The 18,824-nt window shown below is 41.8% G+C and overlaps 1 protein-coding gene across 2 annotated transcripts in view; it reads right to left on the reverse strand.

Moving 5' to 3' along the window:
• chtf18 (CTF18, chromosome transmission fidelity factor 18 homolog (S. cerevisiae)) overlaps positions 1-18,824 on the reverse strand; it is an 89,393-nt gene that overhangs the window by 27,591 nt on the left and 42,978 nt on the right. For both annotated transcript variants that reach the window (XM_052022466.1, XM_052022467.1), the window contains exon 18: positions 8,132-8,262. In XM_052022466.1, coding sequence (XP_051878426.1) covers positions 8,132-8,262 — 131 coding nt within the window. The remainder of the gene's footprint in view (positions 1-8,131; positions 8,263-18,824) is intronic.

Raw genomic sequence — 18,824 nt, forward strand, 5'->3', positions numbered from 1 at the left:
TTCAGTTGAGTACAGTTTTGGTCTCCTCACCTTAAAATAAATGCATACTTGGCAGGGAAATAGTGTAGCAAAGAATTACCTGATTGGCTCCTGATGTGGCAAGTCTTGAATGAGGACAGAGCAAGTCAGTTAGGCTCCAATCTCCAGTTTCAAAGAATTGCTCACTGAAATGTACAACATTCTGAGGGATCAACAGGGGAGATGAGGGGAGGATGTTTCTCCTGGCTGAGGAGTCTAGGATCAGGAATCAGAGTCTTAAAACTAGGAGGTAGGCCATGTAAGACTGAAATGAGGAGAAATTTCTTCACGTAAAGGACGATGAAATTTTGGAAATCTCTACCGGGGGTGGGGTGGTTGGGGGAGGTTGTGGAGGTTTCGTCCTTGATTTCAAAACTGAAATCAATATTTTTTTGGGGCAATAGAGGAATTTAGGGACTACAGCAGTAGGACAGAAAATGGTGCTGTGTAGAAGGTTGGCCATTATCTTGTTTAATGGCAGTGCATGCTCAAGGGACAGAATGGGCTACTCCTCAATTCATTTCTTATGTTCTATCTTCTTAAACCATGGGCCTCACCAACAAAAATCTATGATTAACTTTTCAATGATTAAGGAATAGCTTCGTCTCAGCAGGTTAAGTTTCAGCTCTGGCTTAGGGGATAGCACTCTCACCTCAGACATGATGTTGTGGATTCAAGTCCCATTCTATAGACTCGAGCACAAAATGCAAGCTCAGTCTCTAATACAATACAAATTGATATTGAACCAAGGTCTTGTCTGTCTAATTAGGTGATCTGAAGATCCAAGGTCTTACAGCTGTCGAGGTTCAGGACTGAACCCATGGTCACTGGAGCTGAGGTAGCAGCTCTACGACAGTGCCACCCCACTCAAGGCTGATGTTGAGCTATATTACAGAGATGGAAAAGGAGACAGTATCAAGGATGCAGGGTTCAATACTGCACTCCATCTCAAGATACAAGGATGAGAAATGATCATTTTCCATTTACTTCGGTTGCCAGGGAATGGAAAGTGCCTAGGAAATGGAGTTCATTATAGACACAAAAATGGTTAGTTTTTTTTGAATATTTAATTACAGGAAAGTTCTGTTCACTCTGTACTGGATGTTGAACAAGTTGTCTGAACTTTTTTAAAAAAGAGAGTGGAGAGGTCAACACAGGTGATGGTGAAGAGAGTGCCATTAGTGGACAAGTGATAGCTGCTGCCAGGTTTCTGGAGGGGACAGAATTTAGATGAGAAACAGTGGTAGGCATGGGAAGAGAAGCCATTACTGGCAGTGCTCTGGACATGGTTGGATGAATGATGGTACTGTACGAGTGCAGTTGATGGAGTGGTATTAGAGAAGGATCATATGGGCAAATGGGACAAAGGCTACTGAGAGGTCAAGGACTGAGAGGGATAATTACTCTCATCATATAGGATATCTATTTGGCTCTGTGGCAGGTTTGGCAATCCTGACTCGATGGATTCCAACAATGTGGTTGGAGATGGGGGTGGTTATTTTGTAAGGAGAGAAATGATCCCTCCAGATATGGAGGGGGAGAAATCCCCAACCTTAGTAGAAGGCTAATCTATGAACTTCAAAGACAAGACACTGCAGATGATGGAACCTGGAGGAACTCAGCAGGTCAAGTAGCACCTGTGGAGGCAAAGGGATAGTTGGTGTTTCAGGTCGAGAACCTGCATGAAGACTGGGCATAGAGGGGAAAATAGCCGTGTAAAGAGGTGAGAGGGAGGGGCGAGGCAGGGGCAACCAGGCAAGGGGGGAGACGATGGACAAATGGAGGAGGGGGAGGGGTTGAGTGAGGATACAGTGGCTGGTGGGATAGGTAAGAAAAGAGGGGAAAAAAAAGGGGGCAGATGGAACCATGTGGGGTAAGGGAGGTGGAGGTAGAGGTAGAAGCTGCAAGGTAATGAGTGGAAACAAGAGGCTGCAGATGATGCAATCTGATAAGTAAGAAAGGTGATGTGGAATCAGAAAAGGGAGGGATGAGGGCCAGAAGAAACCAAATCTATGAACTTCCATCAGTTGGCTATTCAATATCAGCAGTGCCATGGACTCTGGCATCATGTCTGGCTAATGCATACGATTACTCAGTCCACCACAGAGACTACTCCATTCTAATCTTCCACTACTAGGCCCTAAAGGAATGCTGCCTTGATCCTTCTAAACAAAACTGCTGACAACCGGACAATGACAAAGGATCAAGTAGAGACAACCGGCAGTACACTCAAATGACATAGCGAGCAGTCCAGTTCAACACAAATGTTATGCAAGCGACTTGTCATCTTCTAGTTACAAAGTAATTAGTGCATTCTACATAACTAGAAATTCAGCTGCTTAAGGGTTTTCAAGTCAGTAATTTGTGTAATAGGGAAATATGTTGCACGCATTTCAAAATAATATACGAATATAATTACACTGACAATATTTGGGCACAATAACATCCAGATTATGAGGAGTGACAGCTGTTCCTTGTACAGACCCAAGGGCAGTTGTACTTGTAATAATATGGTGCAGTAGCTTTTCATTTTGATCACAAGCCTAGTTACACAATGGCTAGAGTAAATTATATGCATAAAGAGGATCAGACTTGAAATATATTAGAACAGTTTAAGCCACTGTCAAGAGCCAAACAGGATTTTTTAGTGCCCGCCAGCATCCCCTAGAAGATACAGCAAGAGAAGTGATTAATGTCCATACTAAATTTGAATAAATTTGCAGAAGTATTGTTTTAACAATATTGAACTCAGGAGATACTAGTACATGATGGAAATGCATCTCATTTCATATCATAACATTATTCAGGAGTGGCTTTGTTGCAGCGCCCTATTCAAACCAGTTTCTACATGTTGGAAATGTTCAGTATCACTACAACACACATTACTTGCACCTGCATCAGGCAGTCCTCAAATCTACACTATTTAATGTATCACTGTCGGATTTGTTTATTCCCTTGTCTCTAATATCAATTGAAGAACTTGCGTGATGAAACCAGTCGTGTACTGGGGGCTCTCTCCCTTATCATTCAACCGGCTTTCAGACCTGGTAGTGTTTGGATTGGCTGTCAAATATACTATGTTGAAGGTGATCACATTTCAAAGTACTTCAAAGATTAAACTGCTTTGGGGCACCTGAAGGGTGCTGCAAATACTTCTGTCAACAAATGAAAGAAAGAAACAGTCCATCTGTAGGTGAGATTATATAATAATAATAATTATTATTCACCAGATTATGCCTTTTCCATTTTTACATTATTTCCCAGATACTATGCCAAATCTTTGAAGGCTCTCCAGCTGTGAAGTCTGCCTCAATAATGCATCTTGTTGACTTGTCCAGGAGTCAAGCATTTTGCCCCAGTTTTTGGTGACTAGGAAATGCATTGGTTAGGTGCAGATTGACAGCACTAACTCGGGGACTCTTTTTCACGTTAAGGAAACTATACACTAACATAGGGTATCCTACCACAGGGGCATCATTAACATGGTTGTTGGAACAGCAACCAAAGAGAACCAAAAACTCCTCGCCTACCAAATTTGGCCAACTGTATTGATCTCATCTGACCCAAAAGTCAGCTAACCTAATCATAGATTCAAGATGGAATTTGCCCAATCTATTCCAGATCTATGCCTTCCAAGATTGCAGTACATCTCAAACTCTCACCTCCTGATGACCAAGATACTTGGAGAAGCTGTACCTTCAGGTGCCTAAACTGTCAGAACAAAATGCCTCCTTCAATCTCTCTGCTGTTCTCTCCTCCTTTATGTTGCTCCATAAAACCTTTCTTTGACCAAGATGTCATCTGTCAGCTTCTAGCTCGTTGTCAAATGTGGCCTTATGATACTCCAATGACACACCTTGGGATACTTCTGATGACACTGAAAGTACAATGCAAATACAAACTCCTGGCCTGCTGAGTTCCTCCAGCATCATCGTGTTTTTCATAGAAGCTGCTGCAACTGACCAAAGCAGGACTCAGTTTTCTGCTCTTCTGGTTTGGACTGACTGGATAGTCCAATCTTTAAACTTGCTTGCTGAAAGAAAACCCAAATAATTTCCAAGTCTTAAAAGTATATTTTTATGCTTTGATAAGGCCAAATCTGATCCTAGGATGCATACAGCACCACAGAAATTCCTCTCTATATCCCTTTCACTAATTCATCCAGCAGATCGATTGCCCTCTGTGCTTCAGGATGGAGTCTTTACGTAGAACTTACAGCACAGAAACCCAATTTTACAACACAAAATCCCTATTCAGCCCAAATGGTCCAGTCTAGTATTTCTACTCTGTACTGTCCTCCTCCATCTAACCTCTTCAGCATTCTGCTTTATTCCTTTCCATCTACTTACTTGGCTTTCCCTATGCCAATTGCCTCAACTACTTTTAGTAGCAAGTTCCATATTCTAAGCATTCTCTGGCTGAACAGTGGTGCAGCTAGAGGAGTGCATCACAGAGCAAGGGACTCACACCCAATCCTGGCTTCCGGTTCTGTTTGTGTGGAGTTTGCATGTTCTCCCTTCGATCACTGGGTTTCCTCTGGGTACTCAGATTTCTTCCTACATCTCAACATATGCAGGTTGGTAGCCCAATTGCTCACTGTAAATTGTCCCTAGTGTGTAGGTGAGTGGTAGAGTCTGGGGGAGTTATGAGAATATGGGGAGAATAAAAAATGGGATTGATATAGGATTAGCGTAAATGGGCAGATGATGGTCAGTACAAACTTGGTGCTCTGAAGGGCCTGTTTCTGTGCTGCATGTCTCTAAGAGTCCAAGCACATTTCCCCTTAATTACTTACTTGATTTGTCAATTATGTTACATTATTGCTTTCAGCTTTGAACACCCTCCACATGGAAATCTCTTCTCAATGTCAACCCCATCAAATCCTTTCATAACCTTGAAGACCTCGTCAGATCCCTTCCCCAACCTTCCCTTTCAGAGAAAATGGCCACTGTAGGTTTCATCTTTCACAATAATTATAATCTTGTTTAGTTCTGGAATCCCATAGATTTAGATGAGTACAGGCAGGGGCTGGTTTAAGTAGAGCATAAACACTGGCATGAACTAATTGGGCCAAATGGCCAATTTCCTTGCTGTATATCCTTTGTAATATATGTATTTCTTGTAAATCTCTTTGCTACATTCTCTAGTGCTCCAATCTCTTTTCCAAAATGCAATTAGTTCACAAATGAGCCTGGGACACATCCAGAAGTAAATACTTCTCACTAAGAGTTATCAACTCCTTTAAGGTTTGGATAAACCTGAAATAAAGGTACATTCTCTCACAGTTTTAATTAAACTAGTTCAACGGCCTTTGAAACCACTGCACCTGAAGGGAGTTTCTTCTTCCCTTTAATTAGCAGAAAAGCAATTAGAAGAAAGTCAAAAAAATCAGCAAGCAGCCAAAGCTTAGCCACACCTGAAATTACAAATGAAAATATTTATCAGTTCTGTAATTAGCTTGCAACCCTGAACAGAAAATCACCAGAATGCATTTTCTTGTACATCAGCATATATACAATGCATTTTTCTTTCAGGAAACTCAACATTCAAGAAGCCATTCTAAACCCACAATTTGAATAGTGCCAGTTATTTTGAGACCATCTAGATCCTGAGATCAAAAGGCTTCCTATTCTAGCCTCCAGCAACTCATGATTTTTGTTGTTTCCATCATTGCCAGCTATGCTTTCAACTACCTGAGCCTTAAGTTCTCCAATCTTTTTTCATGCAACCTCGGCCTACCAAGCCAACTTTGCACCCAATTTGCCAACTTGCCTTGGACCCCACAAGTTCCCGTCTTTGGGCCAGCTTTATCTCCACTGGGTAAAGATTCATGGACACCTTTGGGAAGTTATCCCTGTCTGTGCCCAAACAAAAGACATCAAAGGAGAGGATCATAAACCAAGTGAAACCACAACTCTATCACACAGTCCATATGGAGACAAAGTCCAGTCTTTACCCCAAGGACACCCTCCATCATACTGTGTGGCACTATACTCGTGCTAAGAGGGACAGACCCAGAATAGATGGGACTAGTTGTAGGCAGATGGGACTAGCTTGCCGGGCAACTCAGTTGGCATGGACGATTTGTGCCGAAGGGCCTGTTTCCATGCTGCATGAACAGATCCAGCAGCTCAAAACTGAGCATTCACTAGCTGCATGGGAAGTTGCAGCAGAAATGTACACCACCACAATATACAACTTCATGGATTGGCATATCCCTCACTCTGTCATTACAAGTTAGGGAGATGAATCCTGGTTCAGTGAGGAATGCAAAAGGGAATGCCAGGAGCAAGACCAGGCATACATAAAAATAACCATGAAACTGGTGAAGCCACAACACTGGATTACCAGCATGCTAAACAGGGAAAACAGCATCCAACGGACAAACGTAAGCAAGCTCACAACCAACCCATCAGATCAATGCTCTGCAGTCCCATCACATATAGTCATGAATAGGGGTTAAGCAGCAAATGGGAAGAGAAAGCTCCAAGAAGATCTCTATTCTCATTAATGGAAGACCCAGCATGTTAGTGCTAAGCCAAAACCGAAGCATTTGCAAATACATTCAGCTATAAGTGCTGAATGGATGATCCACCTTGCCTTCCTCCTGGAACGCTCGCCACCATGGAAGCCAGTTTTTAAGCCAATTCAATTCTAGTCAATGTCAAGAAATGGCTAAGAGCACAGGATACAGCAAAGGCTAGGGGACCAAACTGCAAACTCTATGAGACTGCGGCTCTCACCAAGCTGTTCCAGTACAGTTACAACAATGACATCCACCCAGCAATGAAGAAAAGTGCCTGAGAATTTCCAAGGCAAATCCAATTTCGTTCATTACTATCAATCAATCTATAGGAAAGAGATTAAAGACATCCTCAACTATACTATCAAGTGGCACTGGTTCATCAATAACCATTTTTCTAGACCTCAGCACAGTTTTGGCTCAAACATGGACCAAAGAGCTGAGTTCCATGGGCAAGGTGACTGCCCTTGAAATCAAGGCAGCATTTGACTGAGTGTTGCTTTAAAAAGCCCCGATAGAACTGATGTGAATGGGCATCAAAGGGATGAAACTCCCATGGTTAGAGTCATACTCACACAAAGATAGATGGTTATGGTCATTGGAGGTTAATCATCCCAAACCCTGGAATCCTTCAGGGCAGAGTCCTAGCCCCAACAAATTCCATCTGCTTCATCAATGATCTTTCTTCCATTACCAGATCAGAAGTGGGGATGTTTGCTCTTAATGTGGCTACAGGGTGTACTCACCCTGGCTATTCAACCAGACCCATCAAACTTGTAACATCTAGTACCAAAAATGACATGTCTAGCAGGTGCACAGGAACACCACCGCCTGTAGGCTCCCCTCCAAGCCACACATTATTCGGAGTTAAAATTATATTGCCAGTCCTTCAAGTTTAAATCAAGTCATCAAGTCTAAATCCTGGATCAACAACACGGTGGGAGTACTGTTACCAGAAGAACTGCAGCTGTTCAAGAGGTCATCTCATCGCCACCTTTCCAAGGGCAATTAGGGATGGGTAATGAATGCTTGCCTTGCCAACTGTCCAGATCCTGAAAAAATTAATTATAAAGTACCCACAACAGTACACTCCCTATGGGGTGTAAAAGCAGGAATCCCATCTCATCTTTCCACTTTGTCACTCAGGAAACTGAAGCCATTATAATATCCTTAAATGCTTCATCCAGCTGCAATCAACAGAGCACACATTGGGAATTGGATCTTACTGGTCTGTTATGTTTGACCTTTCAAGGTATGGCAAGGCTCTGAATTAGTCCTAAATCTAGGGCTCATTCTGTGAATTTTCAATATCTGAACCACTCCAAGATCGATAAATCCCTCAGGCTTCAGTACAACTTTTACTTTATTACGTTTGTAAAGAAAGCATCACATAACTACTACCAGCTTAGCCACTTGAGTTATTAGATCCAAGCCACTCACGTGAGAAGCATTTAAACCTGTCTTCAGGTAATTTTTCCAGTTTATATTTTTAGCTTTGCCAGGACACGTAGAAATATTTAAACCAATTGTGATTTTTATCTTATAATCATACAATTAATGGGAATTTGAGAAAGTAGAGACAATGCTTACGGATCTAAGAAGTAGACGTACTGTCCCTCAGGTGTCCGCTCCTGGTGATATGTAAGGTTGTAAGACAGCATGGCTCCTATCAGGTCAGCCAGCTGCTGCTTCTCCCTGGCGCTATACAGCTGGGTATTTACCTGCAACAAAGGTTTTGCAATACATGTTAACATAAGCTTCTAAGCAGGATAAAAGTATGCCCCTTTTAAACATCCATGTTGGATGCTGCTAAATGTCACTGGGTAATCCAGAGTAGCTGCTTACATTAAACACTCATGGAGCACGGGAATGGTACTCTGGATAACAAATCTCAATCAGGATATTTTTGTTTTGAATGGAACAAGTCCTATTCATCAGAATGAATTCAAGAAGGTGTCCCTGCACAGTTGAAATGTCATCTGACATTACCATCAACCTCTCCAAATTGTAAGGAGAGGCAAGAGACTGCTAATTGCAATACTGATGATAAAAGCAAAATGTAGTGGATAGTGGTGATGTTGTTTTATTACTATTTTTAAGTTTTTCTTTCATATCCAGTATTTATATTCTAGTTGGCCCTCTCCTTGCCTTAGTTCAAGATCCTTCAAATTAACCATCCTTCACATTGAATAATTTTCAGCATATATCCTTAGCAAATATCAGCATTATGTTATTATTTCCACAGAATTCTAAGTGTTGTTTCCAAATGCCTACAGTGTTGTTAAGGAAACACAAATTCTGTTGATCAGCAGTCTGATTTTTATGGAAACTCCTGCAGGACATGCATAACCTCTTCCATTTTAATGACTTCTTTGTATTATTAAAAGAGCACAATGAGTACATTTATCAACTTGCTCCATTTCCATATTAGTTCTGCAAGACAATTTTAGTTGACCCTTCAGTCTCTGAAATTCCCTAAGCAAGTAGGACTGACTAGCAGGGACCCAAGAGACGTTGACTCTCCAGGGTCAAGGACAATTTGTACATGAACACACACACCGTTAAAGCAAAGAACATCAGGATGGCTTGAGTTTTCCCATTACTGTAAAATACACCAATTACAAAATATAAATTAATGCTCAATAAAACTGCTCCAAGGGATACCTTCAGTCCTCATACCTAATTTAACTCAAATTCATTCTTTAACATAATTGGCGCAGCTGGTAGAGGTGCTGCCTCACAGCATCAGAGACCCAGTTCAAACCCAACCTCAGGTGCTGTCTGTGTGGAGTTTGCATGTTCTCCCTGTGACTGCATGGGTTTTCCCCCCAGTGCTCGAGTTTCCTCCCACATCCCAATGACATGCAGGTGAGCAGGTTAATTGGCCACTGTAAATTGCCCCTAATGTGTACAAATTGGTAGAACCTGGGGGAGCAGGAAGGGAATTGATGAGAATGTGGAGAGAATAAAACATGGGATTAATGTAAATGGGTAGTTGATGATCAGCATGGACTTGGTGGGCCAAAGGGCCTGTTTCTGCATTGTATCTCTCTAACATTTCCTGTATCCAAGTAATGACACGATGCAAGTGTTGTAAACAGCAGCTATAGTGTAAATTACATACAGAGGAGCATCTCAGAGTCAGGAGAGGATCCACAACTGAAGCGACATCTTTCCCTTATTCCTCAATGTCAAATGGTTTTTCAACTACAAGGTACAAATGTGTGCTTATTGGCTTGTGCCAAACACACAATGTAGCAGTATCTGCGCATATAATCCCTTTTGAAAACTCAATTCCATCAGCCTCAATGGAACCAAATTTTTGAGAAGTACTACATGCAGCTGTTATTGTAATGTATGTTCGGCTTAATTGCCAAATACGTATCCACTCACTTTTTAAAAATTTTGAATTTCTTGTCCTTCATCTTTTTAGGGGTGATTTTTTTTCCTGAGGAGCGTCTTTAATTTGAAAGTCCTAGTAATGCCCCACAAGCTCAATACTCTCCCAGTCATTTTTGCTGACATTACTGGCATAATGCTCCCGTTTGTGTTCCACTCAATCATTGAAATCAACATAGGGGGAGGCAAAATTCTCACATTTAAAGCACATGATGCATATAATCAGCCAAAATGTGACAGGGCGAGCATTTCAGGGATAGTGACCACAACTCCCTGACCTTTAGCATAGCCATGGACAAAGATAGGAGCAGACATTATGGGGAAGTACTTAATTAGGGGAGGGCAAAGTACTATGGTATTAGGCAGCAGTTTGGGAGCATAAATTGGGAACAGATGTTCTCTGGTAAATGCACCGCAGGAATGTGGAGGTTGTTTGGGGACCACTTACATGGGGTTCTAGATTAGTCTGTCCTGCTGAGACAAGGAAAGGACGGTAGGGTGAAGGAACCATGGTCAACAAGAGAAGTGGAAGGTTTGGTCGAGAGGAAGAAGGAAGCATATTTAAGGTTTAGGAAGCAAAAAAATCAGACAGGGCTCTTGAGAGTTATAAGTAGCCAGGAAGGAGCTTAAGAAAGGACTTAGGAGAGCTAGAAGGGGCTTTGGCAAGGAGGGTTAAGGAAAACCCCAAGGCATTCTACACATATGTGAGGAACAAGAGGATGACTAGGGTGAGGGTAGGACTGCCCAGAGATAAGGGGAAAAAATGTGTCTGGAGGCGAAGGAGGTAGGGGAGGTCCTGAATGAATATTTTGCTTCAGTGTTCACCAGGGAGGGGGACTTAGACAAATGTGAGGTTAGTGTAGAACAGGCAAATGTGTTGCAGCGTGTTGAAGTTATGAAAGAAGCAGTGTTGGAGCTACTAAAAAGCATTAGGATAGACTAAGTCCCCAGGGTTGGACAGGATATACCCCAAGTTACTATAGGAAACGAGGGAAGAGATTGCTGGAGCATTAACGATGACCTTTGAGTCCTCCCTTGCCATAGGAGTGGTACCGGAGGATTGGAGGATGGCAAACATTGTTCCATTGTTCAAGAAAGGTAAAAAAGATAATCTGGGAATTACAGACCAGTGAGTCTATCAGTATAAATGACTTGGATGAAGAAGTGGAAGGGTGGGTTGGTAAGTTTGCAGATGACACGAAGGTTGGTGGTGTAGTAGATAGTGCAGAAGGTTGTCGTAGGTTGCAATGGGATTTAGACAGGATGCAGAGAAGTGGCAGATGGAGTTCAATTCGGAGAAGTGTGAAGTGATACAACTTTGGAAGATCGAACAGGGTTAATGGCAGGATTCTTAGCAGTGTGGAGGAACAGCAAGATCTTGGGGTCCAAGTACATAGATCCCTCAAAGTTGCCGTGCAAGTTGATAGGGCAGTTAAGATGGTGTATGGTGTGCTGGCCTTCATTAGCTGGGGGATTGAGTTCAAGAGCCGAGAGGTAATGTTGCAGCTCCATAAGACTCTGGTTAGACCACACTCGGAATATTGTGTTCAGTTCTGGTTACATTACAGGAAGTATGTGGAAGCTTTGGAGAGGGTGCAGAGGAAATTTACAAGGATGCTGCCTGGATTGGAGAGCATGTCTTATGAGGAGAGGTTGAGCGAGTTAGGGCTTTTCTCTTTGGAGTGACAGAGGATGAGAGGCGACCTGATAGAGGTATATAATATTATAGGAGGCATAGACAGAGTGGACAGCTAGCACCTTTTCCCCAGGACGGTAATGGCCAATACTAGAGGTCACCCATTTAAGGTGTGCGGAGGAAAGTTCAAGGGGAGATGTCAGGTGGGTTTTATTTTAGAAACACAGAGTGGTGGGTGCCTGGAATGTACTGCCAGGGCTGGTGGTAGGGGCCAATACAATAGGGTTATTTAAGAGACTATTAGATAGGCACATGGATGAAAGAAAAATAGAGGGTTATGGGAGGTGAAGTAGAGAGGGGGATAGTTTGAATGTGGATAAGATTAATATACATCCATTGATCTACATCCACTGCAGACATTTGTGTTCTCCCCAACCTCTCTTTCTCTGCAATATAAAACTTGTCTGTTTTCTAAAATTTACCAGCTCTGATCTGAAGGTCATCCACCTGAAAAGTTAACCCCATTTCTCTTCACAGCTCACCTGCTGAGATTTTCCAGCATTTTCTATTTTATAGCATTGGTGATTTTATGCTTTTCAAGACCAAGTCCTCCCTCAAAGGGGAATGCAAAAGATCCCACACCACTATTTATAATGTCTGTGTTTTGGGTAATATTGGTCCATAGTTAATACAAGTTTCCTCACTGCCCCTTTAAAGATTTTACTTGACTTTCTCTGGCTAGCGTTGCAACAGGGTTTTGGCAACAGAAGATTTCTGAAGGAAGCTTTTTAAAAGAAAACAACTGCAAGCATGTTTTGCATCTCTGTAAACTGATTCATGAATTCAAGTTCAGTAATTATCCAAATTATTGATCTGCATTTTTTTTTGAAGTGAACATGGCAATACTGAAACACCATTTTGGAGAAAGAGCTGGGTAGCAACCCATATACCAGCCAAGATTTACCCAATCAACCAATATCCTGTGGAAATTGAGGCCATTAAAAGGGACTCAATTTCCTTCTTCTTCATTAGCTTCATTTTTATAAATGCATTAACAGGAAAAAGGAAATATTCCCTACTGATCAATTTTGTTGAAGGACACCTGCAAAATCTGAGAGAACTTCATCCCACACACTTGAAATTTGTGGAAAGGACTTCTGTGTATTTTTAAACTCTGATTCCCAGCATCGGAGTTTAAAAAAAATCTTGGTTTGATTAGAAATGATCTATGATTCTCATGGAAAAATCTGGGTTTCCCTTTGGAGACTGCAGTCTTAATAATGTCACAATAAAAAACATCTCATCCCAATTTAGAACAAAGGTACAGAGGAGCATGCTTGTCATTGGCAATTTATCAAATTGCTAGAGGTTCCAACAAGAATGAACAATTTTAACAATATCAGAATAAGGACATACTAATTTTAAAATATGACAAAGAGAGGCAGGGAGGATGATGAAAGAGGTAGGGACAAGGTAGAACTTCATGCACAGAAAAGGACAATGAAAAAAATGAGTTCAAGTTTAAAAAATCTAATAATGCCATACACAAGGAGAAGGAAGAAAGGCATGAACACAGACGTACAACGGAAGTTAAAATATATGCCAAGAAAGATGTATTTAAGTGTTTTACTTCAATAAATGTGTCAATGTGAACCAATAAGAGATTATACAAGTCAGGGAACCCAGCACTGTGGGAATCATACCAGGAGCAGCTCTATCCATTTTAGATTTATTTTAATGAGTCCATTTCCTGAATTCAATTCTGCTGTTTTTTTTGGCCACTTCACATTACTGACAGTCATTGTCGTGACCCACTTCAGGGATGTTTTCATGATGCTCCCAGAAGACCTTACAACTACTTTCTGAGCAATATTAAAGAGTTCATTTTCCCCTCCCCAGTCTCTAGTTACTTTTCATCTTACTAGAGTTTGTGCTATGCTAACCATTGGGAGAGACAGTTGCCACAAATTCCAGTAGCGGGGTCACAAAGGGGAGAGACGCTGCTCCACGGCAAGGGTAGCTACTGTACAACTTAGCAATGGTAGGCAAAAGCTAGGTGAACTTTGGACTCAATCTATTATCAGTAACAGTGACCATAAAAATGCATCTGATTCACTTATGGGTTTTAAGGAAGGAAACTTACTAACCAATGGAGACACAAGATACTGCAGATGCTGGAGTCTAGAGCAGCAAATAATCTGCTGGAGCAACTCTTTGAAAGATAAACATTCTAGAGGCGAGGTGGCCAGTTTAGAGAGACCCCCCCCCCGCTCACCACCTCCCCTGCCTGGCACTTCCTGCCTGTCATCTTACACCCCTCCTCAGTCCACCAATCCCCTTGGAATCCTTTCTTACCATTCCCCTTCTCCTCTCTATAGTGGCCATCTCGCCTCTCCACTCTGTCCTGATGCAAGGTTTCAACCCACAACGTCAACAGTTTCTTTCCTCCCATAGGTGCTGCTTGACCCATTGAGTTCTTCCAAGTAGATTGTTTGTTGAACCTGCTTATTAAACTCAACTTGGTTTATGTGCGAGTACAAATGCACAGCAAAGTGGCTGGATCTTTACTGGTCTTTGAAATAGTCTTGCAAGCTATTCAGTTGGAAGAAACTATTGCAATATGACATGTAATCCAGTGCCCCGTTTGGAAATCCTGACAGTTCACCAACTGGCCTCTAAAGTGCTCATGTCTCTGCTTGTTCTAACAAGCTGAAAGATAGAATCTTAAACTCTCTGGATTCTATTTCTAGCTTCCTTTAACGTCATCAGGTTCACTGAACAATTTATGTTACTGTGTAAAATGTTAAAAACAAAACTAAAATAGAAGTGTATAGGTATTGATACGAATAATATCCAATAGTTCAGAAAATAGGTTAATTCCGTGCCAGATTCCATTGACCAGAAACCTAACTGGACATGCCAATTAATACCATGGTGACATGAGCTGGGCAAAGGCCTACTACTGTGGGTGAGTGAAGCCTTTGACAACCCAAAGACTTTCCACTATCTATTGGCAAAAGTCAAGAGTTCGATGGAATATTCTCCACAGACCCAAATGTACAGCTCTTTCAACACTCAGAATCCTCCCAGGCATGACCTTAAACAGGGACACCTTCCATCTCTGATGATTGGTGTAGCATTTGTAAAGACACACTGTAGCGGTTCTCCAAAAAGCTTCTTCAACTGCATCTTCCAATCTACAAACTCTACCAAGGGTAGCAGGCACATTGGAATGCCTCAGTTCTAAATCACACACCATTCTGACCAGGAAATATCACCATTCCTTCACTATGGCTGGGTTAAACTACCAGAACATCCCATATAACAGAAATGTGGAAATACTTTCATCACAAAGCCTGTAGTGCTTCCATAAAGTAGCTCACCACCACCTCCTCAAAAGACAATTAAAGGAGGACAATAAACATTTACCTTTCATTCAGAAAGATCTTATTTATGATGGAGAAAAAGATGCCTTAAATGTACAGAAATTTAAAACCAAAGAATTGCTAAAAACCTTTTCTTCATTGTTTCCCTTAAGTGCACTCATTTGGCTAGATTACAGTGCTCAAATCGTGACCATCCTCCAGAACAATATTCAGGTCATAATGAAGTTCAACTGTAGATTTCAGCTGTTTTTTTTCTACCACTTAAGAATCACAGCTGAATCCAAGATGACTTTTGCTTGACAAATATATGCATCTACTGCCAGAAGTTCAAATGTACAAAAACAAATATGCTGCTGCAAAAAAAGGAACTGCAGGATTCCCATCATTTCCCTGCTTACATTACATAGAGCTGAGATTGATAGTGGTACCTCATGGTTTAGATGGCCAAACTGAATATGCCAGTTCTGCAAGCTGTTGATAAAACCACCTAAGGAACAGAAGGGTGAATGCTTAAAGATTCTGGAATTATTCACCAGTTACAATGATTAGATTCTGATTAGTATTAAATATTTCATCCAATGATCCTCTACATAGAAGCTTTTTGATGTCAAGCCCTGTCAGACAAATCCTGAGAGTTGGTCAGTGAACATTTGTGATGCATCTCAAGAGTAGTGAATACTAAAAATAGACCTCACATTGATTTATCCCATATGAATATTTTTGAATGAATCAAAATAATAGAATTGTCATACAGTTAATCAGCTTGATGAGCACAGCCACATTACCATGAGCTTCTAGGAGGCTAATACCATCTTGTGCACATGTAACACTGAACTAACAACCATATGCAAGGTGCACATACAAAGACGAAAAGAGATGCCCATATTAGCAATCAGAACCGTGCAAATGGTGGGAGCAGGACTCCAAGTTCAAAATCTGAACTGCTACTCTACCTTCGCCAGCACTTCACTAGAAGTATTCATGAGTTTGTACTGGTATAAAAATCTTCCATGTCTACTTGAACCTTATAGAGTCATAGAATAATACAGCACGGAAACAGGCCCTTTAGCCCATCCCGTTCATGCCAACCAAGATGCCCATTAACCTAGTCCCATTTGCCCGTATTTGGCCCATATCCCTCGAAACCTTTCCTATCCATGTACCTGTCCAAGTGTCTTTTAAATGTTATTGTACCTGCCTGAACCACTTCCTCTGGGAACATGTTCCAAATATGCACCACCATCTTCTTGAGAAAGTTGCCCCTCAGGTCCCTTTTAAATTGTTCCCCTCTCACCTTAAGCCTATGCCCTCTAGTTTTTGGTTCCCTTTCCCTGGGAAAAAGACTGTGCATTCACCCTATCTATGCCCCTCGTGATTTTATACACCTCTGTAAGATCACCTCACAGTCTCCTACACTCTAACGAATAAAGTCCTAGCCTGCCCAATCTCTCCCTATAATTCAAGCCTTTGAGTCCTGGCAACATTCTTGTAAATCCTCTTTGCACTCTTTCCAGCTTAAAGACGTCCTTCATACAAGTAAAACAGTACACAATACTCCAGATGCAGCCTCACCTTACTGCACAATTATATAATATTAGGCATGCAAGAACTAAAAATTCTGTATTGTACAACGTGAAAATGAGAGATTGGCCCTTTTATTTGTAATTAACAAACATCTAATAGACACATTGTAGCAGTGACACTTTCAATCTACTTGTAATTATGTAACAGAAAAATACTACCATTGGAATAGGACTTTCACCCTCGAATAACAGGTCTATGGTTGGTGAAACAAGCACTTTGATCAGCATGGAATATTATCAAATCCTTGAAATCTTAGAAATGCAAGGCCCTTACTCAATCTGAGTAAGGAGGATGTGGGTTTATGTCAAGATACAGATCCTTCAGTGGAGTTCTGAAGGAACATTTGCACTACCCAAAGGGGATTTATGATATAGTAAACCAAAGCTCCACCTGAAAGGCATAAAGATATACAAACTTAGCCTTCAATTAACATTTCAAACAAAATGCGCAGTCACTTTGTTTAAATTTCTCAAATTAGCTGGTGAGTTTGCTGCATTAGATTGGCATCTTGGTCAGCAAGGACAGGTTGGGCCAAAAGGCATGTTTCAGTGTTGTGTTACTCTACAAGTTTATGACCTCAAAAGGTAGACTACAAAGTTTGCACTAAGTCACAAGGTTATATAGAGTCTTGTATTAATTAGGGGATTGAGATTATTTGGTGGGGAGAGAGCGGCCCAAAGAAGAGGTGGCAAATAGGATTTATGCAAGGTGATCCCAACAGGGAGACGCATTAAATCCTGGTTGGTCCAGGTGTGCCAAGTGACAGATGCTTGTCAGAATAACGTATATTAATTTCCCTAGAAATGCCCCAAAATGAATGTTGCACAGACCTTTGAAGGTCAAACTTCAACAGGAAGTACCTAGCTGACCCAAAGTCAAGGATATAATTTTACTTGTACAAAAGACATATGCAGGAGCTGCCTAAATCTAAAAATAACCTTTCAGGATTAGTGGGTCTCTGATTCTATGGGTTAGCATGGTCTGAGCTAATTTACAAATCATATCAGTATCCAAAGCACAAGAATAGAAAAAAAGCTCAAGGGTTCCTTCTCCTGATCATTAGCCAGCAACATTTGCACACAGTGGACATATGCAAGGTCAAGACTTTTGAGGGCCTCATGCGATAAACAGCCTAGGGGTCTCAAAGCCCGAGACCAATAGGAGGTATGGGTCAAATACCAGTGTGCACCTCACCACAGGTCAATGCCTTGAGCAAGGAAGAGGAGAAAGTAAGTGCAGTGGGTCGAAGTCACTGAACTGTGAAATTTACCTTATGGCAGCTTGCCTACCATTGCTTCAGCTGACAACTGACGAAAAATTTCAAGGAATTTCAAGGAATAGTGCAGAGTACCCTTGTGGATAGTGCAGAGTACCCCTGTGGCCGTTCCCCTCAATAACAGGTATATCGCTTTGGATACTGTTGGGGGGGGGGGGGGGGGCCTACCAGAGGAAAGCAGCGGTGTTAGGTCTCTGTGGTGCAGAAGGGAAGGGGGGAGAAGAAGAGAGCAGTAGAGATAGGGGATTCCATTGTAAGGGGGGCAGACAGGAGATTCTGTGGACATGAAAGAGACTCCCGGATGGTATGTTGCCTCCCCGGTGCCAGGGTCAGGGACATCTCAGATCGGGTCCACAGCATTCTCATGGGGGAGGGTGAACAGCCAGAGGTCGTGGTACATATTGGTACCAATGACATAGGTAGGAAACGACATGAGGTCCTGAAGAGGGAATATAGGGAGGAAGCTGAAAAGCAGGAGCTTAAGGGTAGTAATCTCTAGATTGCTGCCTGTGCCATGTGCCAGTGAGGGTAAGAATAGGATGATTTGGCAGATGAATGCATGGCTGAGAAATTGGTGCAGGGGGCAAGGTTTCAGATTTATTGATCATTAGGATCTCTTCTGGGAAAGGTATGACCTGTACAAAAGGAACGGGTTACACCTAAACTGGAGGGGGACCAATATTCTTGTGGGCAGGTTTGCTAGAACTGTTGGGGAGGGTTTAAACTAGTTTGGCAGGGGGATGGGAATCAGAGTGATAGGTTAGACGTTGGTTCATTTAGTGTACAAGTAGATGCAGTGTGTAGAAAGACTGTGAGGAAGGATAGGCAGTTGAAAGGGCAAAATTGCAGTCAGTTGGATGGGCTAAAGTGTGTCTACTTTAATGCGAGAAGTATCAGGAACAAGGCTGATGAACTTAGAGCATGGCTAAGTACGTGGAATTTTGAAGTGGTGGCCATTACAGAGACTTGGCTGTCGCAAGGGCAGGAATGGCTCCTGGATAT

This window comes from Pristis pectinata, chromosome 8, assembly GCF_009764475.1.
Source record: "Pristis pectinata isolate sPriPec2 chromosome 8, sPriPec2.1.pri, whole genome shotgun sequence".
NCBI lineage: Eukaryota > Metazoa > Chordata > Chondrichthyes > Rhinopristiformes > Pristidae > Pristis > Pristis pectinata.